A 27911-nucleotide genomic window follows, 5' to 3' on the forward strand; every position below is an offset into this window, starting at 1 on the left:
TGTGTGTGTGTGTACGTGTGTGTGTGTGTGTGTGTGTGTGTGTGTGTGTGTGTGTGTACGTGTCAGAGAGTGAGGGCTCCAATCATGCTTGCAGCAGGCCCATCCTGCAGGTCTAGGTATTGTTGAGTTAGTATCTGTGAGCGGAAACCCCAACCTTCCACGTTTTAGTCCGTGTCTCTTTCTGCAGAACAGACCAGCTAGCAGCTGTGGTGGTTGGAACAGTTACTTCCCCGAAACAAAGACTCACAGCATGTTATTTATGACTGACCCCAAAAAAAACTACAGACAGTCGATGCGTCCTAAATGGCAACCTATTCCTTACGTAGAGCCCTATGGGCCCTGGTCAAAAGTAGTGCACTGTATAGGAAATGGGGTGCCATTTGGGACGCAGATGGGACCGAACTTCACTGTGAAGCATCTATTTCCAACTGAAGAAGTTTTGTCTATTTGGCTGTCTGCTTCGTACTCCTCCATATAGATCATATCATTCGCATTCATTATATCCTTCACTGCCCATAATTGATCTGAAAAAAAAGGTCATACGATACGGATAGTTCCTCCAACATTTCGTGGAGGAACTGGGTGTTCGTTGTATAGATGCTGTAAGTGTCTCTGTCAGTCAGACGGCTCGGTCTCGGCGTCAGGGGTTTTTGAAAACCACGGAATGCTACTGTGCGTTTCCCCTCTCCGTGCAGTGTGCTTCTCGAGCAAACAAAAACCCCTCCTTCTGACTCCAATAACACAGGATATGATGTATTCTATTTCCTCTCAACGGGTGTCTTCTCTTCAAGGGGTCTCAGAGAAAAGCAGATAGTAGGCTATCACTGTTACCTACAGAGAATCATTCTGTGAGTTACGTCTAGAGGACGTCCAGGTCTGTTGTTGAGCAGTGCCCGTTTTAAAAAGTTAGTGCAGTGTGTTATGAAACAGATGTATACTCACCAGGGGCCCTTTTTGAGAGGACAGGTAGGGTTAGACAAGTAGGTAGGTGAAAGTCTCTGTTTTTTTACAAGGACTTCTGAATCCTCACTGACATGCTGTCTGCATGAACAAGGATGAGTGACTGGATGACATGACGGCCTCCATGAACAATTCAACCACCCAATTCTCCAAGTGAGTTCACCTGGAATGGAAATGCAATTTAAGCCTATACCTCGATGTAATCTTATGTGAATAATTATATGTCTGAAAGTTAAGTACATTGCTGTACATAGTGGGGACCTATCTTGTGTGCTTGTGTGTACCTAAAGTCTCGTCTGGCACTTCCAGCATGAAGTTGGACCTACCTCATTACCTCCTCATCGGGGTGTGTCTGCTCACCATCCTGGTTTCCATAGTGCTGGGGACTCTGTTTCTGAAAAAGTAAGACGGCTCACCTCAATGGGTTTGTGAGAAATGGTCTGTATTCTACTTTTCGATTAAACATCGCGGTTTGAAGTTACGTGAGCCTGTGTCAGCTAGTACTGTAGGGACGCTGAGCAAAAGAAAGCTGTGTAGACTTAGACTATAGATACTGTAAAAGAGGAGATTCAGAAGGGGCCAAGCACTGCGTCTCCCAACAACTGCAAATTAACAACCTTCAGCAATTTTGGAATTAAATTAATAAGCGGGTCCAAAAAAGAGTTACAAAAAAATTGAAATCATACTGGAAAATGGTGAACTTGATCATCAGAGTAATTGTGTAATGGATAACTGGAAGAATAGTTTTGCTAACCTATTTTCAGGCAATAATATACCATCTTGTGTTTGATGATGACTTAAATTAAACTTATAACTTAAAGAATCGGTTGGAAATTGAGATGAAATAGGGCTGGATAAACCTCAAACTCCTTCCTGACTGAAACCTTTACTATGGAGGAAGTTGGGGAGGCTTTTGAAAAAGCAATAACAAGAAGAAAAGCAACAGGAATAGAGGAGCTTCCAAAAACAGTCTGAAAATCTCCTAGGTTACTGCAGACTCTAATATGTCCTTTTTCAAATGTGTTTTGAAAATGGTACCATCCCTTCAACTTGGTACAGATCAATCATTCTAGCGTTCCATTAAATTACAGGTCAGCCTTATTAGCAGTCTATAGTTATACTCTGGGATCTTAAACGAGTTCAGTTATACTCTGGGATCTTAAACAACAGGTTCAGTTATTTTTTTACATTTGAGTCATTTAGCAGACGCTTTTATCCAGAGCGACTTACAGTAGTGAATGCATACATTTCATTTCATGCATTTTTTTATTTTTTTTTCGTACTGGCCCCCCGTGGGAATCGAACCAACAACCCTGGCATTGCAAACACCATGCTCTACCACCCAAGCCACAGGGAGCCAGTTATACTCTGGGATCTGAAACGGGTTCAGTTATACTCTGGGATCTGAAACAACAGGTGCAGTTATACTCTGGGATCTGAAACAACAGGTTCAGTTATACTCTGGGATCTGAAACAACAGGTGTAGTTATACTCTGGGATCTGAAACAACAGGTGTAGTTATACTCTGGGATCTGAAACAACAGGTGCAGTTATACTCTGGGATCTGAAACAACAGGTGTAGTTATACTCTGGGATCTGAAACAACAGGTGTAGTTATACTCTGGGATCTGAAACAACAGGTGCAGTTATACTCTGGGATCTGAAACAACAGGTTGGGGTCAATAATATCGAAGGCTGTACTGAAATCTAACAGTACAGCTCCCCACAATCTTCTTATTATCAATTTCTTTCAACCAATCACCAGTCATTTGTGTCAGTGCAGTAGAGCATGGTGTTTGCAACGCCAGCATGGTGTGTGCAACGCCAGGGTTGTGGGTTTGATTCCCACGGGGGGCCAGTACAAAAACAAAAATGCATGAAATGAAATATATGAAATGTATGCATTCACTACTGTAAGTCGCTCTGGATAAGAGCGTCTGCTAAATGACTAAAATGTAAATGTATATGTTGAGTGCCCTTCTCTATAAGCATGCTGAACATCTGTTGTTCATTTGTTTACAGAGAAATAGCATTGTATTTGGTCAAACACCATTTTTTTCCCCCAACAGTTTGCTAAGAGCTGGCAGCAGGCTGATAGGTCTGCTGTTAGAACCAGTAAAGGCTGATATACCTCTCTTGGGTAGCGGAAGTACTTTGGCTTCCCGCCAGGCCTGAGGAGAAAGGTTCAGATTAAAGATATGACAGAAAAGGCTTTAGATGTGCCAAGTGAAACTGCAACAACAATACTTCAATAAATCTTGACATTAGATCTTCTCTAAGTATTACAGGGATATGGCTCTGAATATATACATATATATACAGCAACACTTTCCCCATAAGCATTTGTGTCTCTTCTATAGATGTTATATCCTTGTATTTCTACTGCTGTATCATCAAATGAATTATCTGAGTCTCAGAAAGTCTTCGGAAAGTATTCAAACCCCTTGACTTTTTCCACATTTTGTTACATTAGTCTTATTGTAAAGTTGATTCATCGTTTTTCCTCCTCATCAATCTACACACAATACCCCTAATGACATTTTTAAAAAACATGTTTTTAGAGATTTTTGCTAATTTATTACAAATAAAAACTGAAATATCAGATTTACTCAGTATTTTGTTGAAGCACCTTTGGTAGCGATTACAGCCTTGAGTCTTCTTGGGTATGACGCTATAAGCTTGGCACACCTGTATTTGGGGAGTTTCTCCCATTCTTCTCTGCAGATCCTCTCAAACTATGTCAGGTTGCTGCGCAGCTATTTTAGGTCTCTCCAGAGATGTTCAATCGGGTTTAAGTCCGGGCTCTGGTTGGGCCATTCAGGGACATTCGGAGACTTGTCCCGAAGCCATTCCTGCATTGTCTTGGCTGGGTGCTTAGGGTCTTTGTCCTGTTGGAAGGTGAACCGTCATCCTAGTCTCAGGTCCTGACTGCTCTGGAGCAGGTTTCCATCAAGGATCTCTCTGTACTTTGCTCCGATCATCTTTGCCTTGATCCTGACTAGTCTCCCTGTCCCTGCCACTGAAAAACATCCCCACAGCATGATGCTGCAACCACCATGCTTCACCATAGGGATGGTGCCAGGTTTCCTCCAGACGTGACGCTTGGCATTCAGGCCAAAGAGTTCAATCTTGGTTTCATCAGACTAGAGAATCTTGTTTCTCATGGTCTGAGAGTCCTTTAGGTGCCTTTTGGCAAACTCCAAGCGGGCTGTCATGTGCCTTTTACGCAGGAGTGGCTTGTGTCTGGACACTCTACCATAAAGGCCTGATTGGTGGAGTGCTGCAGAGATGATTGTCCTTCTGGAAGTTTCTGCCATCTTCACATGGGAACTCCACAGCTCTGTCTGAGTGATCATTGGGTTCTAGGTCACCTCCCTGACCAAGGCCCTCAGTTTGGCCGGGCAGACAGCTCTAGGAAGAGTCTTTATTTAAAGGGGTGGATCAGCTTTAATATTGCGGAAAGATTGTTGCTTCCATCAATGTAATTGTCTGCATTTCCAATCCCCCATATATTTCCAATCCCCCATATATTTTTGGGGTAAATATACATACATACATACATACATACATACATACATACATACATACATACATACATACATACATACATACATACATACATACATACATACATTAACACTTAGGCTTCTACCTTCAGTTTATGCATATTTTACAGACAATCTATTTTACAATAGTTACATTTTGTTTGTTTTTAGTCCTTCCTCTATTTCTGATGTCCATCCAGTTTGATTTCTATTTGTAACTGTGCTATTTCACAAAGCTTCTGAACCTATATACATTTTACAGACCCCGTATATTGTACATTGGTTATCTTGTAATTAGTCCCACCCTTCAGCTCCATTCAACCCCTCCCATCTATCTCTTAACACCGTCCATTTTGGATTTCTATTTGAACGGTGCTGTGATGTTTCACAAACATACTGAACATTTCTATTCTCATAGTTTCTACAGATTGTAAATTAAAGATTTTTTTTAAATTCTAAAATAATTATTATATTATTGATTGACTGACTATGATTTTTCAAATCACCCAGTATTGCTATCTGCAGCGTTAGTTCTAGGTAAATGTTGCAATTCTTCAGCCATTCCTGGACCTGTGACCAAAAACGAGCTACATATAGACAATACCAAAATAAATGATCTAATGACTCTGCCTCCTCACAGCAGAATCTGCAGAGCTGGGAAGATTGGATCCCCCATATATAACATTCTATTGATTGCAAGACGTTTGTATAATAATTTAAATTGAGAAATTTGAAGTTTTGAATCCGACGTTGTTTTGCGTGTCAAAACTCTTTCCAACTATTTTGCAATTTATATGGCACAGCTGTCAAATTTTTGGTCCTTAATTGCTATGTTTTTACTCATCACAATTTTCTTTAACCATTTATTTTCTTTAATGCAGGGCTGACAGACAAGTTCCTTACTTTTTCCCCCTTCCACTTGCCTCTTCCATTTTTGTGGTAATGCTGCAATTAGTTGGTTGTAATTTTGGGTAGAGCAGAGTCTTGGTGGTTTCAAACTTCTTCCATTTAAGAATGATGGAGGCCGCTTGAGGACCTACAATGCTGCAGATATGTTTTGGTACCCTTCCCCAGATCTGTGTCTCGAACACAATCCTGTCTCGGAGCTCTACGGACAATTCCTTCGAGCTCATGGTTTGGTTTTCGCTCTGACATAAACTCTCAACTGTGGGACCTTATATAGACAGGTGTGTGTGCCTTTCCAAATCATGTCCAATCATTTGAAGTTGTAGAAACATCTCAAGGATGATCAATGAAAACAGGATGTACCTGAGCTCAATTTCGCATCTCATAGCAAAGGGTCTGAATACTTATGTAAATAAGGTATTTCTGTTTTAAATTTTTAATATTGTGTGTAGTTTGCTGAGTATTTTTTAAAAACAAACAATTTTAGAATAAGGCTGTAATGTAACAAAATGTCAAAATTCAAGGGGTCTGAATACTTTCCTAGTGCACTGTATAATTGTTATCTGATGTTAGCAAGTTATTGATTTCATGAACCTTATTTCTAAGGCTACATATATTAATATGGGCTATTTTCAGCCCTTTCCAGGGTAGCTTATCAGAGGAAGACATAATACTGAAAAGAGCAAACAAAGCACGATAAAAAAAATACATTCAGCAGTCCATTAATCAATTGGTGTGTGTCTGTGCTGCGGGGTTGAAGCTACGAACCCATAGGCTTGGAACTCTCAGCCATTCCAGGCTTCTGGGAAGGAGGGCGGACAATGAGCCTGTCATAGCGGATGTAAGCAATGTCCACATGCGTTCTGGCAGCTTTCGTGGCTGGGATAATATCGTTCCTCTTCTGACGCACAGCTTCAGGATAGTCCTCATTAAGGAAGATATAAGGCCTCTCAAGTTCTTGGCCCTTTCCAGAACAGCTACATTACCTTGTCCTTGAACCTCAGGAACTTGACCGCTATCGACCTGGGCCTCTCACCTGGGCCGGTAGTGGGTTTTACCGTCCTGTGGGCTAGCTCCACCTCAATCTTCCTGTGGTCCATCTTCAATTTCTCAGAGATAATTTCCCTCACTTTGTCCTCAGACTCCGTCCAGGTCTCATGTGGAGATTCTGCAATTCCGTCCCCAACCATGTTATTCCACCTTGATTGTCCCTAGAGATAATCAAATTTATCCGTCATTGTGATCATGGATTCACACACACAACTGATGGCCCCTCTCAATGACTTAAAGATTGCTATCATCTTCCAGTTATCCTGTTTTAAACTAATATAGCTGACCCTGGGAGAACTGCAAACTGTTCTTCAGGTCCTGGACCTCTCTGGTCAGGTCGTCCATTCTTTTATTAGTTGACTCCACCAGTATTTGAACAAAACACTTGAAGCTATTTTCTTGTTGTTGTAACAACTGCTTGTAGAACTATTTGTGTTTGTTTAAAAGATCCAGGACACCAATAATAAGAAGAGACTTGCTTGGACCAAGAAACATGAGCAATGGACATTAGATCGGTGGAAATCTGTCCTTTGGTCTGATGAGTCCAAATTTGAGATTTTTGGTTCCAACCGCCGTGTCTTTGTGAGACACAGAGTAGGTGAACTGATGATCTCCACATGTGTGGTTCCCACCGTGAAGCATGGAGGAGGAGGTTTGAAGGTCCCTTGCTTGTGACACTGTCAGTGATTTATTTAGAATTCAAGGCACACTTAACCACCATGGCTACCATAGCATTCTGCAGCGATACGCCATCCCATCTGGTTAGCGCTTAGTGGGACTATCATTTGTTTTTCAATAATGACCCAAAACACCTTTAGATTGTGTAAGGGCTATTTGTCCAATAAGGAGAGTGATGGAGTGCTGCACCAGATGACCTGGCCTTCACAATCACCTGACCTCAACCCAACTGAGATGGTTTGGGATGAGTTGGACCGCAGAGTGAAGGAAAAGCAGCCAACAAGTGCTCAGCATATGTGGGAACTCCTTCAAGACTGTTGGAAAAGCATTCCAGGTGAAGCTGGTTGAGAGAACGCTCCAGTCTCCTGTGGGCAGGAAAATGAGTTGAAGACTGAATGTTTTCCCACTCTGGTTGGAGTCAAATAAGGCAACATGCTCTTCCCAACTTTTTGTCCTTTTTGTAAATGACTTGGCACCAGCAAATCAAGTGTTCTAACCTAGGAGTTCAATTAGATGACATGACATGACTTTGGGGATATTATTGTACACAGATGAAAATGTTCTCCTTCCACCCTTGACAAAGGAACTCAATGCTGTATTTAAGGAAGCAGATCTACCACACATATATTTAGAAACAAGTTACAATGCAATGTTAACATGATAAAACACAGGTTAAAACTAAGCTACAAAGACAAATGGTCAACGGACATAATGGCTAAAACCAAAACTCAGAACCTCCAACAAGATCAGAAATGGCTACGATCAGAACCTTATGAACCTTAACCTTTCACCTTGTGTGCCCAGTTAAGAACTGTGCATGACAGAGTAAAAACATTTTTGTAAATGTATTAAAAATGACTTATTTACATAAGTATTCAGACCATTTGCTATGAGACTCAAAATTGAGCTCAGGGGCATCTTGTTTCCATTGATCATCCTTGAGATGGAGTCCACCTGTGGTAAATTCAATTGATTGGACATGATTTGGAAAGACACACACCTGTGTATATAAGGTTCAACAGTTGACAGTGCATATCAGAGCAAAAACCAAGACATGAAGTCGAAGGAATTGTCCATAGAGGTCGGAGACAGGATTGTGGCACAGATCTGGGGAAGAGTACCAAAATATTTCTGCCGCATTGAAGGTCCAAGAACACAGTGACCTTCATCATTCTTAAATGTAAGAAGTTTGGAACAACAAAGACTCTTCCTAGAGCTGGCCGCCCGGCCAAACTGAGCAATTGGGGGAGAAGGGCCTTGGTCAGGGAGATGACCAAGAACCTGATGTTCACTCCACCAATCAGGCCTTTATGGTAGAGTGGCCAAACGGAAGCCACTCCTCAGTAAAAGGCACATGACAGCCCGCTTGGAGTTTGCTAAAGTTACCTAAAGACTCTCAGACCATGAGAAACAAGATTATCTAGTCTGATGAAACCAAGATTGAACACTTTGGCCAGAATGCCAAGTGTCACGGCTGGAGGAAATCTGGCACCATCCCTACGGTGAAGCATGGTGGTGGCAGCATCATGCTGTAGGGATGTTTTTCAGCAGCAGGGACAGGGAGACTAGTCAGGATTGAGGGAAAGATGAACAGAGCAAAGTATAGAGAGATCCTTGATGAAAACCTGCTCCAGAGCACTCAGGACCTCAGACTGGGGCGAAGGTTCATCTTCCAACAGGACAATGACCCTAAGCACACAGCCAAGACAACGCAGGAGTGGCTTCGGGACAAGTCTCTGAATGTCCTTGAGTGGCCCAGCCAGAGCACGAACTTGAACCTGATTGAACATCTCTGGAGAGATCTGAAAATAGCTGTGCAGCGACGCTCCCCATCTAACCTGACAGAACTTTAGAGGATCTGCAGAGAAGAATGGGAGAAACTCTCCAAATACAGGTGTGCCAAGCTTGTACCATCATACCCAAGAAGACTCAAGGTGTCATGCCCTGACCTGAGAGAGATGTTTTTCTCTGTTTGGTTAGGTCAGGGTGTGACATGGGGTGGGCATTCTATGTGTCATATTTCTATGTTGTTGTTTTTTTTCTTTTATTGGCCTAGTATGGTTTCTAATCAGAAGCAGCTGTCTATCGTTGTCACTGATTGGGAATCAGACTTAGGCAGCCATTTTTCCCTCCTTCAGTGTGGGATGATGTTTTTGTCAGCTCAGTAAACCTGCAGAATGTGACGTTAGTTTTTTCTTTGTTTGTTATTTTGTTTGAGTGTTCTGAGTTACAATAAATATGAGCACTTTCCACGCTGCACCTTGGTCTACTCATTTTGACGATCGTCACACAAGGCTGTAATCGCTGTCACAGGTGCTTCAACAAAGTACTGAGTAAAGGGTCTGAATATTTATGGAAATGGATTTCATGCACTTAAAAAAAAAAAAGGCAAAAACCCCCAAACATTTTGCTTTGTCGTTATGGGGTATTGTGTGTAGATTGATTGATGGGGGGAAAAAACGATTTAATCAATTTTAGAATAACGCTGTAACGTGACAAAATGTGGAAAAAGTCAAGGGGTCTGAATACTTTCTGAATACACTGTACTACATAGTATATTGTCTGTCAGCCATTCCCATATGGACCATCTATACACGGAACATACTCCCTTCTGGCTGTTCAGGTATCGTTCCCTGGAGAGGACCATTCGGGACCTGCGAGGAGGAAGGCCTCTGGGAAATGTACTTTCCACTCCAGACTCCCCGGTCCTCTCTCCTGCTTCCCTCAGCCCGCACCCCGTCACCTTGACTGAGAAGCTGGGGAAAGAGGACCCTGAGGAGCAGACATCACTACAGAGAAACAAGAACAGGTCTGTCACTAACAGACTGCTTTGGAGGCCACCACAACAGGTATGCATACATTTGCTACACACACACATGCGCATAGGACTATACACACACACAGGCACACACACACAGACAGGATCTACAGACAGTGTGTATTGATGATGTACAGTAGGTAATAACCATATTTTATATCAGAGGAGGCTGGTGGGAGGAGCTATAGGAGGACGGGCTCATTGTAATGGCTGGAATGGAAGAAATGGAATGCTATCAAACACATGGAATCCACATTTTACTCAGTTCCATTAATTCCATTCCAGCCATTACAATTAACCCATCCTCCTATAGCTTCCTCCACCAGCCTCCACTGTTGTATACAGTTTAAAAAGTATACAAAGTTGAGTAAGTCTATTAACAGTATAACAACCACATTGATGTGATTATCCCCAGGGTCCCCGCTTCACCAAGTCAGACCTCAGTCTGCTGCAGCTCATCAAGGCAGGGAAGGAGGGAGTCTTCTACAAGGCCAGGATGATACGGGGAACCTGCAAGGGACATGGCATGTTCACCTGCAAGATCACCAAAGAGGGTACAGTAGGCTAGGCTAGGCTAGGCTAGGCTAGGTTAGGCTAGGTTAGGCTAGGCTAGGTTAGGCTAGGTTAGGCTAGGTTAGGCATGGCTAGGCTAGGCTAGGTTAGGCTAGGCAAGGCTAGGCTAAGCTAGGTTAGGCTAGGCTAGGTTAGGCTAGGCTAGGCTTATTATTAGTCCTATTTCACACATGTACAAGTGTGTATTAATAAGCGTGTGTAAATTGGAAATGTGTTTTTTTTGCATGTCCCAACTCTTCTAGAGTCACCCTCGGAGAGTAGGGTCAGGGTCTGTATAAGGAATAGCGTGTTATTTGAGATGTACACAAAGAGCCAAGGCTCTACGCTGACCTTAGGAACGCAAAGCGAGGCGGCCATCTCTGTCGGCGCCGGAAGTAATATTCCTGATGTGGAAACTGCCTGAAAATTCTTTCATTATGTTTTTTTCCCCAAATAGTAAACAAACATTCCCTATTCCACAGGTTCAGAGTTAAAGCCCCATTCCACAGGTTCAGAGTTAATGCCCCATTCCACAGGTTCAGAGTTAATGCCCCATTCCACAGGTTCAGAGTTAAAGCCCCATTCCACAGGTTCAGAGTTAAAGCCCCATTCCACAGGTTCAGAGTTAATGCCCCATTCCACAGGTTCAGAGTTAAAGCCCCATTCCACAGGTTCAGAGTTAATGCCCCATTCCACAGGTTCAGAGTTAATGCCCCATTCCACAGGTTCAGAGTTAATGCCCCATTCCACAGGTTCAGAGTTAATGCCCCATTCCACAGGTTCAGAGTTAATGCCCCATTCCACAGGTTCAGAGTTAATGCCCCATTCCACAGGTTCAGAGTTAATGCCCCATTCCACAGGTTCAGAGTTAATGCCCCATTCCACAGGTTCAGAGTTAATGCCCCATTCCACAGGTTCAGAGTTAATGCCCCATTCCACAGGTTCAGAGTTAAAGGGAGGGATAATCCATGCTTTTCTTCTGAGCTGTCTTGTATTATTCATGAACGTAATCTAGCCTGGGCTAAAGCAAGGAAATCATGTTCTGATGCTGATTGGCTTCTTTTAAGGCAGCTACGATACAAGTGTTATTTTCTTCTCAGGAAGGCCAAGTCTGAATATTTTATGTCTGTTACCACTGATAACCTGAATGATCCTAGAAAGTTGTGGAAGGCTATTAAGTCTATGTCTGGAAACAGTGATGTTAATGAATTACTGTCATGTCTATTGAAGGACTCTTGCTGTATATGACAAAACTGAAACGCTGAATTGTTTCAATGAGCACTTTGTATCATCTGGTAGACTGTTTTATTCAGTGTCCTCTGTCTCTGTACAACTCTGTGTGGATGAACCAGTGAGAGCTGGTCAAACTTTTAGCTTTCTGCCATTCTCAGTGCAGGACGTACATAAAGCCCTGAACTCCTTAGATCAGAGAAAGCCTGGAAGATCTTCTTGATCCCTGAATTTTTATTAAAACTGGCAGCTGATTCAATCGCTGATGTCACGTCCTGACCATAGAAAGATATTATTTTCTATGGAAAAGTAGGTCAGGGCGTGAAAGGGGGTGTTTTTCTATGTTTTCTATTTCTATGTTGTCAGGGTCTAGATTTGTATTTCTATGTTGGGGTTTTGTTTGGGATGATCTCCAATTAGAGGCAGCTGGTCCTCGTTGTCTCTAATTGGAGATCATACTTAAGTAGGGTTTTTCCCACCTGGGTTTATGGGAGATTATCTTTGAGTCAGTGTATGTTTCACCTCTGCGTCACGGTTTGTTGTTTTTGTCATTCAGTTTATTTATGTATTGCATAGTTTCACAGTGTAAATAAAATGTGGACCGACACACACGCTGCACTTTGGTTCGTCCGCTCCTCCTTATGACAACCGTGACAGCTGAACCATATCTGTTCAATTTAACCCTGGAATGTAATGAAATTCCAAAGATCTGTAAATCAGCATTTGTCCTACCAGTTTTAAAAGGGGGAGATCCAACTCTTTTAAATAATTATAGGCCAATCTCAACGCTGTCACCACTGGAGGAAATATTTGAAACCCTTGTGAGTGAACAGCTAAAATAGTTTTTATATACTAACTCTATTTCATCAATGTACCAATCAGGCTTCAGGAATAAGCATAGCACAATTACAGCAGCCATGAAGGTTTTAAATGATATCACTGAAGCCTTTGACAAAAATAGCACTGTGTCTCACTTTTGATACAGTTGATCATGCTGTACTGAGGCATTGTCGAGCGTAGGTCTTTCGGAGCATGCAGTTGCATGGTTTGCTAACTATCTGTCTGATAGAACTCAGTGCACTCAATTTGATGGGCACATGTCTGTTAAATTGTCTGTCTTTAATGGTGTGCCCCAGGGCACTGTACTTGGTCCCCTCTTATTCTATTTATATAAATAATTTTGACAAAAATTTGCTAAATGCGTAACTTCACTTTTATGCTGATGATACTATCATTTATTGTTGTGTCTCGTCTCAAAGTGGAAGAACTTGTCCCGATTTGGTGTTTTTAAATCATTGATGAAGGATTTTGAGGCTGATTCCCTGACCTGACAATGTTTTAATTTGCTGTTTTATGATTTTGTTATACTCCTGTAAATTCTATATTTTTTACTAGATTACCTGTAGTTTTTCATGTTGTCTGTAAATGGGTAATGAATTGGTGCTGCCTATCTTGGCCAGGACGCTCTTGAAAAAGATATTTAAATCTCAATGAGCCCTTCCTGGTTAAATAAAGGTTCAATTAAATAAATATGCGAGTTCAATCTGGTTTTCACTAATAGCATCCATTTTGTCCTGTAGGTGTGACCCCTAAGCGAATGGAGATGGAGGTATCCATTATGAGGAAGCTGGTGCACCACAAGAACGTTCTCCAGCTGCTGGACTGGAACACCACTGAGGGTAAGAACAGACAGCACCTCCAGCTGCTGGACTGGAACACCACTGAGGGTAAGGAGGGAAAACGAGCTGAACTTCAGGGCTGCGTCCCAAACGACACTCTACTTTTATAGTGTGCTATATTTGACCACTCTGGGTGACTGCATTATTTACATTGTCTGTCTCCATATAGAGTAGAAAAAGAGTGGCGCCTTATCTATAATATATTACCTACAACTACTGCAAGCTGAATTCTAGTGTGTGTGTGTGTGTGTGTGTGTGTGTGTGTGTGTGTGTGTGTGTGTGTGTGTGTGTGTCCTCCCAGAACCCTATGTGTTGATCATGGAGTTTGTGAGCAACGGAACCCTGCGGAGCTTCCTTCAGACACACAGAGACAAACTGACCTCTGACCCTGAGCTACAGAGCTTGCTCACCATCGCATCCTATCACATCGCACTGGCCATGGAACACCTCCGATCCAAAATGGTAGCCAGTTTCCTCCTTCTCATCCCACTCATTCCTTATGACACCAAACTGCCAATGGCATTAACTGCTCTTGGACCAGTCAGTCAATCAGAAACTGTTCTGGGGTCTGTGTTCCAGATGGTGCACTGTGACCTATGACCAGTTCTTACAGACATTTAACCCTTACACACAGCTACAGAACATCATGATACACACAGTACAGTCAGAAAACAGTAACTGTTCTGGGATCTGTCCTTACAGACAGTGTTACATACCGTTCAGGTGACAGTAACTGTTCTGGGATCTGTCCTTACAGACGGTGTTACATACCGTTCAGGTGACAGTAACTGTTCTGGGATCTGTGTTGTGTTTCAGGTGGTGCACTGTGACCTGGCCCTCAGGAACATCATGGTAAGCAGGTTTCCCTGGGAGGTAAAGGTGTCAGAGTTTGGTCTGGCCAGAGACCTGACCCGCATGAAGAGCCGCCGCAGCAGTCGCAGGAAAAACCCACGGGTCAGCAACACACACACACACACACACACACACACCACACACACAGGGTTCAGTAGCAAATTCATGGGGGGGTAGACCAGTCACAGGAAGATTGACAATGCTTTTTAGGACAGGAGTAGACCTAATCTGTCCTAGGAAACTGGCCTTAACGTGATAATGGTCTCAGTGTGAGTTTTAAAGGGTAACTGTTTCCGATGTGTGGTTATGTGTATAGGAACGTGTGCCTCTACGCTGGTACCCCCCTGAGTACTTCAGAATCAACTATTACAGCTTCAAGGGGGACGTGTGGGCATTTGGCATCGTGTTGTGGGAGATACAGACGTTTGGTGAGTTTCGTGTTCATAAACAATGGAAACAAAAAATGTCTTAACATAATTTACAAGCCTGTATAGTTGGCTGCCTAGTTGTCCATAAGGATGACAGGCCTGATATTTGTATTTATCTAATCTTTTTATTTACCCAGATAAGTAAATTAGAACAAATTCTAAATTCAATGTAAAATCTAACACCTTGGACATAACACAGTGGGTACTTGCGGTTCACAGGTACCTTACCATACCATGACCTGGAGACACCAGAGGCCGTCGTCTATCACATCTGTGCCGGTCACAAGAACAAAGACCCCGAGGGCTGCAGACCAGAGATGTGAGTGACCGTGACGTCACTGATATTGTATCACAGGCTGCATCACAACCGGCCGTGATCGGGAGTCCCATAGGGAGGCGCATAATTGGCCCAGAGTCGCCCGGGTTTGGCCGGTGTAGGCCGTCATTGTAAATAAGAATTTGTTCTTAACTGACACTTGCCTAGTTAAATTAAATAAGTAAAAATATTTGATAGTGTTGTGGTTACAGCAGCGACAGGGTCATGTTCAGTAGGGCACAAAACAAAAATCTGTGTTCTTATTGTATAAGTTTAGGTAGGACCTCTTTATGTAACCCTAACCCTTATTGTACAGGTTTAGGTAGGACCTCTTTATGTAACCCTAACCCTTATTGTACAGGTTTAGGTAGGACCTCTTTATGTAACCCTAACCCTTATTGTACAGGTTTAGGTAGGACCTCTTTATGTAACCCTAACCCTTATTGTACAGGTTTAGGTAGGACCTCTTTATGTAACCCTAACCCTTATTGTACAGGTTTAGGTAGGACCTCTTTATGTAACCCTAACCCTTATTGTACAGGTTTAGGTAGGACCTCTTTATGTAACCCTAACCCTTATTGTACAGGTTTAGGTAGGACCTCTTTATGTAACCCTAACCCTTATTGTACAGGTTTAGGTAGGACCTCTTTATGTAACCCTAACCCTTATTGTACAGGTTTAGGTAGGACCTCTTTATTTAACCCTAACCCTTATTGTACAGGTTTAGGTAGGACCTCTATGTAACCCTAACCCTTATTGTACAGGTTTAGGTAGGACCTCTTTATGTAACCCTAACCCTTATTGTACAGGTTTAGGTAGGACCTCTTTATTTAACCCTAACCCTTATTGTACAGGTTTAGGTAGGACCTCTATGTAACCCTAACCCTTATTGTACAGGTTTAGGTAGGACCTGTTTATGTAACCCTAACCCTTATTGTACAGGTTTAGGTAGGACCTCTATGTAACCCTAACCCTTATTGTACAGGTTTAGGTAGGACCTCTTTATGTAACCCTAACCCTTATTGTACAGGTTTAGGTAGGATCTCTTTATGTAACCCTAACCCTTATTGTACAGGTTTAGGTAGGACCTCGTTATTTAAAAGCCTGAACACAACCCAGGCGTGCACAGCCCCTCTGTGGAATACTAGATGAAGCCGATACGTTGAAAGTATTCTAGGGCTTCGTCAGAAATGGCTCCCTATTCACTATATAGTGCACTACATTTGACCAGGACCCATAGGGGTGCACTATATAGTGAAGAGGGTGTAATTTGGGATGCATTCTAACTCTCGTTCCCTCCCGCTCTCTCCCTCTCTCCCTCTCTCTCCCTCTCCCCCCTCTCTCTCCCCCGCTCTCTCCCTCCCCCCCCCCCGCTCTCTCCCTCTCTCCCTCTCTCCCTCTCTCCCTCTCTCTCTCCCTCTCTCCCTCTCTCTCTCTCTCTCTCCCTCTCTCCCTCTCTCCCTCTCTCTCTCTCTCCCCCCCCCCCTCTCTCTCTCTCGCCTCTCTCTCTCTCTCTCTCCCTCTCTCCCTCTCAGACTGCAGATAATGCGAGACTGCTGGATGGAACCCTACACTTCCAGGCCGTCCTTCTCAGACATAGTGAGAATCCTGGAGGACATCATGGAGAATGATTCAGTAAGCCACCTTCCTCTTCTTCTTCTTCTGTGGAGTTATATGACAGTTATAAACCCATAGCAATAGAATCTTATAGGCTTTTGGATTCGTCTATAGCATTGGTCACCAACTTTTTGAGTCGAGATCAACGTCAAAAAATAGTTTTTAAACATGATTTAAAAAACCGTCAGCCTATGTAACCTATTAACCTATTCAAAACAGTACTGTAGTAATGAGGTCTGTGCAGTTGGCTGTAGGCCCAACACATTATCACCACATATTGGCTTTGATTGAATTGCCCTGCCAATGCATTGTTGTTCTTCTGAAACCATTTTTGAGGTTATGATCACACCGGTAATAGATCAGTGGTTGTATTACTCGTGAGGCGCCGCTTTAGTGAACATGAATCATGAGTTTTATATTTTACTGGGCTGATGGTGTCTGCGTCTGATGGTCAGTCTCAGCGGAGGGAGGGAGAGAGCAGCAGACTGAGGGTCCGTCTCTCAACATCCCTCCTCTCTCCCTTTCCTCCACTGACACTGACCAATAAAGAAACACCGTCTTCTAGAAGGTTGCGGAACTCGAGTCGCACTGGATTATTTTTGCCTCGTGCAGAAATTCATGAACAGAGAAAGTGAAATATTCTTCAATATATAAAAAAAAAAAGACTCAAGCCGTTAAAAACAACAAGACAAGCCTATAGGTACACTTTGCGACTCGTTCATTGCAGCTGCAGTGCTTGTTGTAGCACTGAGTGGAAATAGGAAGAACACTCATTTTATGGCTCATCAAAGTGCTGAATACAAAGTGTTGACAGTACTGAGTAACAAGTTAAACATCAAGTCACTCAGAAAAACAGCAGCTCTTTGCTGTTTTCATTGACATTTAAAAAAAAATGTAACTAGGCAAGTCAGTTAAGAACAAATTGTTATTTATAATGACGGCCTACCAGGGAACAGTGGGTTAACTGCCTTGTTCAGGGGCAGAACGACAGATATTTACCTTGTCAGCTCAGGGATTCGATCTTGCAACCTTTCAGTTACTAGTCCAACGCTCTAACCACTAGGCTACCTGCCTCTAACCACTAGGCTACCTGCCTCTAACCGCTAGGCTACCTGCCTCTAACCGCTAGGCCACCTGCCTCTAACCGCTAGGCTACCTGCCTCTAACCGCTAGGCTACCTGCCTCTAACCACTAGTCTACCTGCCTCTAACCACTAGTCTACCTGCCTCTAACCACTAGGCTACCCTGCCTCTAACCACTAGGCTACCTGCCTCTAACCACTAGGCTACCTGCCTCTAACCACTAGGCTACCTGCCTCTAACCACTAGGCCACCTGCCTCTAACCACTAGGCCACCTGCCTCTAACCACTAGGCTACCTGCCTCTAACCACTAGGCTACCCTGCCTCTAACCACTAGGCTACCCTGCCTCTAACCACTAGGCTACCTGCCTCTAACCACTAGGCTACCCTGCCTCTGACCACTAGGCTACCCTGCCTCTGACCACTAGGCCACCTGCCTCTAACTACTAGGCCACCTGCCTCTAACCACTAGGCCACCTGCCTCTAACCACTAGGCCACCTGCCTCTAACCACTAGGCCACCTGCCTGCTACCTGCCTCTAACCACTAGGCTACCTGTCTCTAACCACTAGGCTACCTGTCTCTAACCACTAGGCTACCTGCCTCTAACCACTAGGCTACCTGCCTCTAACCACTAGGCCACCTGCCTCTAACCACTAGGCTACCCTGCCTCTAACCACTAGGCCACCTGCCTCTAACCACTAGGCCACCTGCCTCTAACCACTAGGCCACCTGCCTCTAACCACTAGGCCACCTGCCTCTAACCACTAGGCTACCTGCCTGTAACCACTAGGCTACCTGCCTCTAACCACTAGACTACCCTGCCTCTAACCACTAGGCTACCCTGCCTCTAACCACTAGGCCACCTGCCTCTGACCACTAGGCCACCTGCCTCTGACCACTAGGCCACCTGCCTCTGACCACTAGGCCACCTGCCTCTAACCACTAGGCCACCTGCCTCTAACCACTAGGCCACCTGCCTCTAACCACTAGGCCACCTGCCTCTAACCACTAGGCCACCTGCCTCTAACCACTAGGCTACCCTGCCTCTAACCACTAGGCTACCCTGCCTCTAACCACTAGGCTACCTGCCTCTAACCACTAGGCTACCTTCCTCTAACCACTAGACTACCCTGCCTCTAACCACTAGGCTACCCTGCCTCTGACCACTAGGCTACCCTGCCTCTGACCACTAGGCTACCTGCCTCTAACCACTAGGCCACCTGCCTCTAACCACTAGGCCACCTGCCTCTAACCACTAGGCCACCTGCCTTCTACCTGCCTCTAACCACTAGGCTACCTGTCTCTAACCACTAGGCTACCCGTCTCTAACCACTAGGCTACCCTGCCTCTAACCACTAGGCTACTTGCCTCTAACCACTAGGCTACCTGCCTCTAACCACTAGGCTACCTGCCTCTAACCACTAGGCTACCCTGTCTCTAACCACTAGGCTACCCTGCCTCTAACCACTAGGCTACCTGTCTCTAACCACTAGGCTACGTACTGGTCTATAGTTCTAGTTCAATGGTTGAACCTCTCTCTCTCTCTCTCTCTCTCTCTCTCTCTCTCTCTCTCTCTCTCTCTCTCTCTCTCTCTCTCTCTCTCTCTCTCTCTCTCTCTCTCTCTCTCTCTCTCTGATCATGTGGTGCATCCCAATAGAATAGTGTCTTCATCTCCTCGCCTCTTTACCTTCATCTGATATTTAAAAAAATGTGGACTGTCTATAGACAGTAAAACTTCCTGTAGGCATCCTGCAGGTTACACTTGTCCTGTGACTTTAGAACCACAGGAGAGGCCCCCACAGGAGAGGCCCCCACAGGAGAGGCCCCCACAGGAGAGGCCCCCACAGCAGAGGCCCCACAGCAGAGGTCCCACAGCAGTAGCATGGTCCAGATACATAGACGACTTGCGTAGGGCTTTTTTTTTATTGAAATTAACATCTCTTTGTAGGATTATGTGGATGTGGAGAACTCAAGACTTCTGGCAACGAGAGAGACGGACAACCACGACTCAAAAAGCATCAACCATTTCTGAACTTAGTCGTTTTGATCAGTCAAACAGTACATCTAGACATTGACAACTCAGCGTTGAGATTTTTCACCTATTTAACTAGGCAAGTCAGTTAAGAACAAATTCTTATTTACAATGACGGCCTAGGAACAGTGGGTTAACTGCCTTGTTCAGGGGCAGAACGACAGATTTTTACCTTGTCAGCTCGGGGATTCGATCTTGCAACCTTTCGGTCACTAGTCCAACGCTCTAACCACTAGACTACCTGCCTCTAACCACTAGACTACCTGCCTCTAACCACTAGGCTACCTGCCTCTAACCACTAGGCTACCTGCCTCCTCTAACCACTAGGCTACCTGCCTCCTCTAACCACTAGGCTACCTGCCTCTAACCACTAGGCTAACTGCCTCTAACCACTAGGCTACCCTGCCTCTAACCACTAGGCTACCTGCCTCTAACCACTAGGCTACCTGCCTCTAACCACTAGGCTACCTGCCTCTAACCACTAGGTTACCTGCCTCTAACCACTAGGTTACCTGCCTCTAACCACTAGGCCACCTGCCTCTAACCACTAGGTTACCTGTCATCCCAAATGCCCCAGATGATGCTGTATCTAAACTGATCGACTGTACATACGATACCTGGAATTGATAACGAAGTCAACAATGTGAAGCTACTATCTCATGGTCATTTTAAATCATTTGAAATGAGATACTGTTAATTCTACATGTTCTTAATGGCGCTACTGCCACTTATGTAAATAAACTGTAAGAAGTAATAATGACTTATGTAATATTTCAGGAAATACAATTTTTATTCATTACCAAGAAAATGGGTTGTTTAATAATAACAGTGGTTTATTTGCTGGGTCATCTTGGACCAAGGAGTATTAGCACAAAATGGAACACTTTTCCCTATATAATGCACTACTTTTGACCAGAGCTCTATGGGGTAAGTAGTGCACTATATAGGGAATAGGGTGCCATTTTGGGAAGTGCACAATGACAAAAGTGGATGTTCTTGTTGAGCAACTTTGTATTCTTAGCTGCACAATGAATTTCCCTGTTGGAACAATAAAGTCTGAATTCAACATCCAATTGGGACTGGTCTCTTTTAATACTGTTGTAAACGCACTGTAGACACACCAGGATCAGTATACCTCTCACCTTGGCCCCCTCAACAGGAGTCATTTCACAGTATGATTTTATCCCAAATGGCACCCTATTCCCTACATAGTGCACTACTTATGATAAGAGCCCTATGGGCCCTGGTCAAAAGTGATTTTTGAATTTATTTTTTATTTCACCTTTTATTTAACCAGGTAGGCCAGTTGAGAACAATTTCTCATTTACAACTGCGACCTGGCCAAGATAAAGCAAAGCAGTGCGACACAAACAACAACACAGAGTTACACATGGAATAAACAAACATACAGTCAATAATACAATAGAGTCTATACAGTGTGCAAATGAGGTAGGATAAGGGGGGCGAGGCAATTAATAGGCCATAGTGGCTAAATTATTACAGTATGGCAAATGAAACACTGGGGTGATGGATGTGCAGAAGATGAGTGTACAAGTAGAGATACTGGGATGCAAAGGAGCAAAATAAATAAATAAATACAGTAGGGGAAGAGGTAGTTGTTTGGGCTAAATTATAGATGGGCTATGTGCAGGTGCAGTGATCTGTGAGCTGCTCTGACAGCTGGTGCTTAAAGCTAGTGAGGGAGATATGAGTCTCCAGCTTCAGTGATTTTTGCAGTTCATTCCAGTCATTGGCATCAGAGAACTGGAAGGAAAGGCGGCCGAAGGAGGAATTGGCTTTGGGGGTGGCCAGTGAAATATACCTGCTGGAGCGCGTGCTATGGGTGGGTGTTGCTATGGTGACCAGTGAGCTGAGATAAGGCGGGGCTTTACCTAGCAAAGACTTATAGATGACCTGGAGCCAGTGGGTTTGGCGACGGATATGAAGCGAGGGCCAGCCAACGAGAGCATACAGGTCGCAGTGGTGGGTAGTATATGGGGCTTTGGTGACAAAACGGATGGCGCTGTGATAGACTACATCCAATTTGCTGAGTAGAGTGTTGGAGGCTATTCTGTAAATGACATCGCTAAAATCAAGGATCGGTAGGATAGTCAGTTTTACGAGGGTATGTTTGGCAGCATGAGTGAAGGATGCTTTGTTGCGAAATAGGAAGCCGATTCTAGATTTTAATTTTGGATTGGAGATGCTTAATGTGAGTCTGGAAGGAGAGTTTACAGTCTAACCAGACACCTAGGTATATGTAGTTGTCCACATATACTAAGTCGGAGCCGTCCAGAGTAGTGATGCTGGACGGGCGAGTAGGTGCGGGCAGTGATCAATTGAAAAGCATGCATTTAGTTTTACTTGTATTTAAGAGCAGTTGGAGGCTACAGAAGGAGAGTTGTATGGCATTGAAGCTCGTCTGGAGGTTAGTTAACACAGTGTCCAAAGAAGGGCCAGAAGTATACAGAATGGTGTCGTCTGTGTAGAGGTGGATCAGAGAATCACCAGCAGCAAGAGCGACATCATTAATGTATACAGAGAAAAGAGTCGGCCCGAGAATTGAACCCTGTGGCACCCCCATAGAGACTACCAGAGGTCTGGACAACAGGCCATCCGATTTGACACATTGAACTCTATCTGAGAAGTAGTTGGTGAACCAGGCGAGGCAGTCATTTGAGAAATCAAGGCTGTTGAGTCTGCCAATAAGAATGTGGTGATTAACAGAGTCGAAAGCCTTGGCCAGGTCGATGAATACAGCTGCACAGTATTGTCTCTTATCGATGGCAGTTATGATATCGTTTAGGACCATGAGCGTGGCTGAGGTGCACCCATGACCAGCTCGGAAACCAGATTGCATAGCGGAGAAGGTACGGTGGGATTCGAAGTGGTCGGTGATCTGTTTGTTAACTTGGCTTTCGAAGACCTTAGAAAAGCAGGGTAGGATAGATCTGGGTCTGTAGCAGTTTGGGTCTAGAGTGTTAAAGGGGGATGACCGCGGCAGCTTTCCAATCTTTGTGGATCTCAGACGATACGAAAGAGAGGTTGAACAGGCTAGTAATAGGGGTTGCAACCATTTCGGCGGATAATTTTAGGAAGAGAGGGTCCAGATTGTCTAGCCCTGCTGATTTGTAGGGGTCCAGATTTTGCTGCTCTTTCAGAACATCAGCTGACTGGATTTGGGAGAAGGAGAAATGGGGGAGGCTTGGGCGAGTTGCAGTAAGGGGTTGTTGACTGGGGTAGGGGTAGCCAGGTGGAAAGCATGGCCAGCCGTAGAAAAATGCTTATTGAAATGCTCAATTATAGTGGATTTATCGGTGGTAACAGTGTTTCCTAGCCTAGTGCAGTGGGCAGCTGGGAGGAGGTGCTCTTATTCTCCATGGACTTTACAGTGTCCCAGAACTTTTTGGAGTTAGAGATGCAGGATGCAAATTTCTGTTTGAAAAAGCTAGGCTTAGCTTTCCTAACTGCCTGTGTATATTGGTTCCTAACTTCCCTGAAAAGTTGCATATCGCGGGGGCTATTCGATACTAATGCAGAACGCCACAGGATGTTTTTGTGCTGTTCAAGGGCAATTAGGTCTGGGGTGAACCAAGGGCTATATCTGTTCCTGGTTCTATTTTTTGAATGGGGCATGCTTATTTAAGATGGTGAGGAAAGCACTTTTAAAGAATAACCAGGCATCCTCTACTGACGGAATGAGGTCAATATCCTTCCAGGATACCTGGGCCAGGTCGATTTAGAAAGGCCTGCTCGCTGAAGTGTTTTAGGGAGCGTTTAACAGTGATGAGGGGTGGTCGCTTGACTGCAGACCCATTACGGACGCAGGCAAAAGTAGTGCATTGTCCTCCTCCTCTTTCTGATCCTCTGTCCTCCTCTCTGATCCTCTGTCCTCCTCTCTCTGATCCTCTGTCCTCCTCTCTTTCTGATCCTCTGTCCTCCTCTCTTTCTGATCCTCTGTCCCCCTCTCTTTCTGATCCTCTGTCCTCCTCTCTTTCTGATCCTCTGTCCTCCTCTCTTTCTGATCCTCTGTCCTCCTCTCTTTCTGATCCTCTGTCCTCTAGTTCTGATCCTCTGTCCTCCTCTAGTTCTGATCCTCTGTCCTCCTCTACTTCTGATCCTCTGTCCTCCTCTAGTTCTGATCCTCTGTCCTCCTCTCTCTCTGATCCTCTGTCCTCCTCTCTTTCTGATCCTCTGTCCCCCTCTCTTTCTGATCCTCTGTCCTCCTCTCTTTCTGATCCTCTGTCCTCCTCTCTTTCTGATCCTCTGTCCTCCTCTAGTTCTGATCCTCTGTCCTCCTCTCTTTCTGATCCTCTGTCCTCCTCTCTTTCTGATCCTCTGTCCTCTAGTTCTGATCCTCTGTCCTCCTCTCTTTCTGATCCTCTGTCCCCCTCTCTTTCTGATCCTCTGTCCTCCTCTCTTTCTGATCCTCTGTCCTCTAGTTCTGATCCTCTGTCCCCCTCTCTTTCTGATCCTCTGTCCCCCTCTCTTTCTGATCCTCTGTCCTCCTCTCTTTCTGATCCTCTGTCCTCTAGTTCTGATCCTCTGTCCCCCTCTCTTTCTGATCCTCTGTCCTCCTCTCTTTCTGATCCTCTGTCCTCCTCTAGTTCTGATCCTCTGTCCTCCTCTCTTTCTGATCCTCTGTCCTCCTCTCTCTCTGATCCTCTGTCCTCTAGTTCTGATCCTCTGTTCTCCTCTAGTTCTGATCCTCTGTCCTCCTCTCTCTGATCCTCTGTCCTCCTCTCTTTCTGATCCTCTGTCCTCCTCTAGTTCTGATCCTCTGTCCTCCTCTAGTTCTGATCCTCTGTCCTCCTCTCTTTCTGATCCTCTGTCCTCCTCTCTTTCTGATCCTCTGTCCTCCTCTAGTTCTGATCCTCTGTCCTCCTCTAGTTCTGATCCTCTGTCCTCCTCTCTTTCTGATCCTCTGTCCTCCTCTCTTTCTGATCCTCTGTCCCCCTCTCTTTCTGATCCTCTGTCCTCCTCTCTTTCTGATCCTCTGTCCTCCTCTCTTTCTGATCCTCTGTCCTCCTCTCTTTCTGATCCTCTGTCCTCTAGTTCTGATCCTCTGTCCTCCTCTAGTTCCGATCCTCTGTCCTCCTCTACTTCTGATCCTCTGTCCTCCTCTAGTTCTGATCCTCTGTCCTCCTCTCTCTCTGATCCTCTGTCCTCCTCTCTTTCTGATCCTCTGTCCCCCTCTCTTTCTGATCCTCTGTCCTCCTCTCTTTCTGATCCTCTGTCCTCCTCTCTTTCTGATCCTCTGTCCTCCTCTAGTTCTGATCCTCTGTCCTCCTCTCTTTCTGATCCTCTGTCCTCCTCTCTTTCTGATCCTCTGTCCTCTAGTTCTGATCCTCTGTCCTCCTCTCTTTCTGATCCTCTGTCCCCCTCTCTTTCTGATCCTCTGTCCTCCTCTCTTTCTGATCCTCTGTCCTCTAGTTCTGATCCTCTGTCCCCCTCTCTTTCTGATCCTCTGTCCCCCTCTCTTTCTGATCCTCTGTCCTCCTCTCTTTCTGATCCTCTGTCCTCTAGTTCTGATCCTCTGTCCCCCTCTCTTTCTGATCCTCTGTCCTCCTCTCTTTCTGATCCTCTGTCCTCCTCTAGTTCTGATCCTCTGTCCTCCTCTCTTTCTGATCCTCTGTCCTCCTCTCTCTCTGATCCTCTGTCCTCTAGTTCTGATCCTCTGTTCTCCTCTAGTTCTGATCCTCTGTCCTCCTCTCTCTGATCCTCTGTCCTCCTCTCTTTCTGATCCTCTGTCCTCCTCTAGTTCTGATCCTCTGTCCTCCTCTAGTTCTGATCCTCTGTCCTCCTCTCTTTCTGATCCTCTGTCCTCCTCTCTTTCTGATCCTCTGTCCTCCTCTAGTTCTGATCCTCTGTCCTCCTCTAGTTCTGATCCTCTGTCCTCCTCTAGTTCTGATCCTCTGTCCTCCTCTCTTTCTGATCCTCTGTCCTCCTCTAGTTCTGATCCTCTGTCCTCCTCTAGTTCTGATCCTCTGTCCTCCTCTCTTTCTGATCCTCTGTCCTCCTCTCTCTCTGATCCTCTGTCCCCCTCTCTTTCTGATCCTCTGTCCTCCTCTAGTTCTGATCCTCTTCCTCCTCTCTTTCACCCTCTTCCTCCAGTTGACCCCAGTCCAGCTCTATTTCAAACTCCTCCTCCACTGGCCCCTCGTCCTCCTCTTCGTCCTCCTCTTCCTCCTCTCTTCCAGTCTCCTCCATCGATTGAGAATGAGGGGGTCGGAGGCAGACTTCACCGCTGCCACTATGTTGGAAAAACAGCTCACAGTCCTCCCTCTAACATTTGATGTTGATGTTATACCCAGCTGCCTTCATCTCTTTCTGCTTCTTGATGACAATGGGCTTAACCCCTCCATTGGGTCAGTGTTGAGTTGATGATATAGACCAGTGCAGAAAGCTTGGGGTTTCTACCTCTCAGGGCCACAGAGGCAGCCACACAGTTGTGAATGGTGGAATGACCTGTTGCAGTATTGATGGTGGTATAAATCTCTTTTTCAGCTTCGGATCTAATTGGTTAGGGTGTGTTATGACGACCTGCAAAACAATGTGAAATTAAGACTGTATTATTCTGAAAATACAGTAGGTACGTAGACTACAGTACAAGTATATGCATGGAGTTTTGAGTGGGTGCTTGACTGGTAGTTAGCGAGGTGATGCATGTTCTGGATGTTGCTTCAAAAACACTTGAGTTGTGACGTACAGTATAATACGTCACACAGCGTTAATGGTTTGCCTGAAGATTCATCTTGAATTAAATTTCACTGATATATCGATCGCTCTGTTCATCACATCACGGAGAAGAAACGTTAGTGGGCATGGCGTTTGGCCGGAGAGGAACGGGTAGCCAGGTAACATCTACGGCTGTGTTTACACATGCTGTCCGAGGCCACGTTGCCCTGCTCAGACGTTGCATGCATCAACCAATGGTTACGTGCCAGGTCATCGACTGACAGATTGCTGTAACATATGATGGGGTCAGCTGATAGGTAAAATACTTATCCAGGCGTTGTAAGATCTGGCATTTGTCAGCAATGCCTGGGCAAAGGAACGCTCCCCAATTCTCATGATTTTTTTTCCCACTAATTGATCTTTTGACCGATCGCATGAGGGATTTATTCATTACGCCGAACTGTTACAAAACGTTTTACAACAGAAACTGTTTACTCCAAACGGAAAACGCTTTGCAACAAAAAATAAGAGTTTCTATTGGACAAATTCAGGTATGTCCCTCCCCGTTTCATTCCGTTTGCGGTAAACGATTTTCGTTGCAAGACGTAATGAATACACCCCAGATATTTTCACATCAGATATTTTTCAGAGCTGATATGATTAGTCAAAATACAAATTATTGGAAGAAAAAAAATAATAATCTGAATTGGGCTGCCTGTGTAAACGCAGCCTAAATACCCTCATTGTCTTATGTCCGATAGCGAGTCGATACCGCCTGCACTGATTGGTTGAGGGACAGTGATGTACCCTATGGTTTCAACTATATTTGGTTGCTATGGTAATAGCTGCATAGTTGGTTGTTGGTTACCGGACCAGACTGCTCCTCAGGGGACCATTTTATAGGGAGCAAGTGTTGTCTTAAACTATGTGTACAATTAAAATGTCTGGCTGCAAAGAACTAGGTCGCAGTTGTAAATGAGAACTTGTTCTCAACTGGCCTACCTGGTTAAATAAAAGGTGAAATAAATAAAGTAAAACTAGGCCTACGGCAGCCATTGTTGTTTGTTTACATTTTCTGCATCTTTCTGAACGCACCAAAGATGGTGGAGAAATGAAGAGTTCACTCAGGCCGTTTACCATTGAAGAAAGACAAAAAAACACTTCCGGTCTACTTAACTGGGTGTGTCTCCCATAAGCACCTATGCAATCGCTGCTGGGTCTGGTCTACTTAGTTCATTGACTTTCATTGAACCAGAAACAAAACTGCGAGTGGGATGTCTCGCTCCCTCTTCCGTCTCTGATAAATCGCTTTGATTCTTTAATTGGTCTCTGGCTCCCCCCTGTGGATACACTTGAAGCTCTCCACAGTAGACAATGTGCAGTAGGCTACACAGTTAATATACTAAATATGGATTCTACGTGTGTGTGTGTGTGTGTGTGTGTGTGTGTGTGTGTGTGTGTGTGTGTGTGTGTGTGTGTGTGTGTGTG

The 27911-nt window shown here is 44.6% G+C and overlaps 1 protein-coding gene across 2 annotated transcripts; it reads left to right on the forward strand.

Moving 5' to 3' along the window:
• Window positions 1-659: 659 nt before the first annotated feature.
• si:ch211-167j9.5 (fibroblast growth factor receptor homolog 1) lies at window positions 660-19887 on the forward strand. 2 transcript variants are annotated; one of them, XM_029716001.1, is made up of 11 exons: window positions 660-1113; window positions 1270-1362; window positions 9763-9988; window positions 10373-10511; window positions 13320-13466; window positions 13720-13880; window positions 14235-14372; window positions 14587-14698; window positions 14918-15017; window positions 16550-16649; window positions 19662-19887. In XM_029716001.1, the coding sequence occupies exons 1-11, from the start codon at window positions 1073-1075 to the stop codon at window positions 19743-19745; spliced, it is 1341 nt and encodes a 446-aa protein (XP_029571861.1). In that variant the 5' UTR covers window positions 660-1072; the 3' UTR covers window positions 19746-19887. The 2 variants fall into 2 exon arrangements, with proteins under 2 accessions (XP_029571861.1, XP_029571862.1); XM_029716002.1 differs by having other exon boundaries at window positions 668-1113; window positions 13320-13418.
• The last annotated feature ends 8024 nt before the right edge of the window (window positions 19888-27911 follow it).

This window comes from Salmo trutta, chromosome 26 (assembly GCF_901001165.1).
Source record: "Salmo trutta chromosome 26, fSalTru1.1, whole genome shotgun sequence".
In the NCBI taxonomy this organism is placed as follows: Eukaryota; Metazoa; Chordata; class Actinopteri; order Salmoniformes; family Salmonidae; genus Salmo; species Salmo trutta.

Excerpts from the sequence above, each read along its gene's own strand:
- si:ch211-167j9.5 (XM_029716001.1), top strand. The coding sequence starts at position 1,073 with ATGACGGCCTCCATGAACAATTCAACCACCCAATTCTCCAA. Across the intron at positions 1,114-1,269 it reads TCAACCACCCAATTCTCCAA|CATGAAGTTGGACCTACCTC; the intron begins GTGAGTTCACCT and ends TGGCACTTCCAG. Across the intron at positions 14,373-14,586 it reads GTCGCAGGAAAAACCCACGG|GAACGTGTGCCTCTACGCTG; the intron begins GTCAGCAACACA and ends TTATGTGTATAG.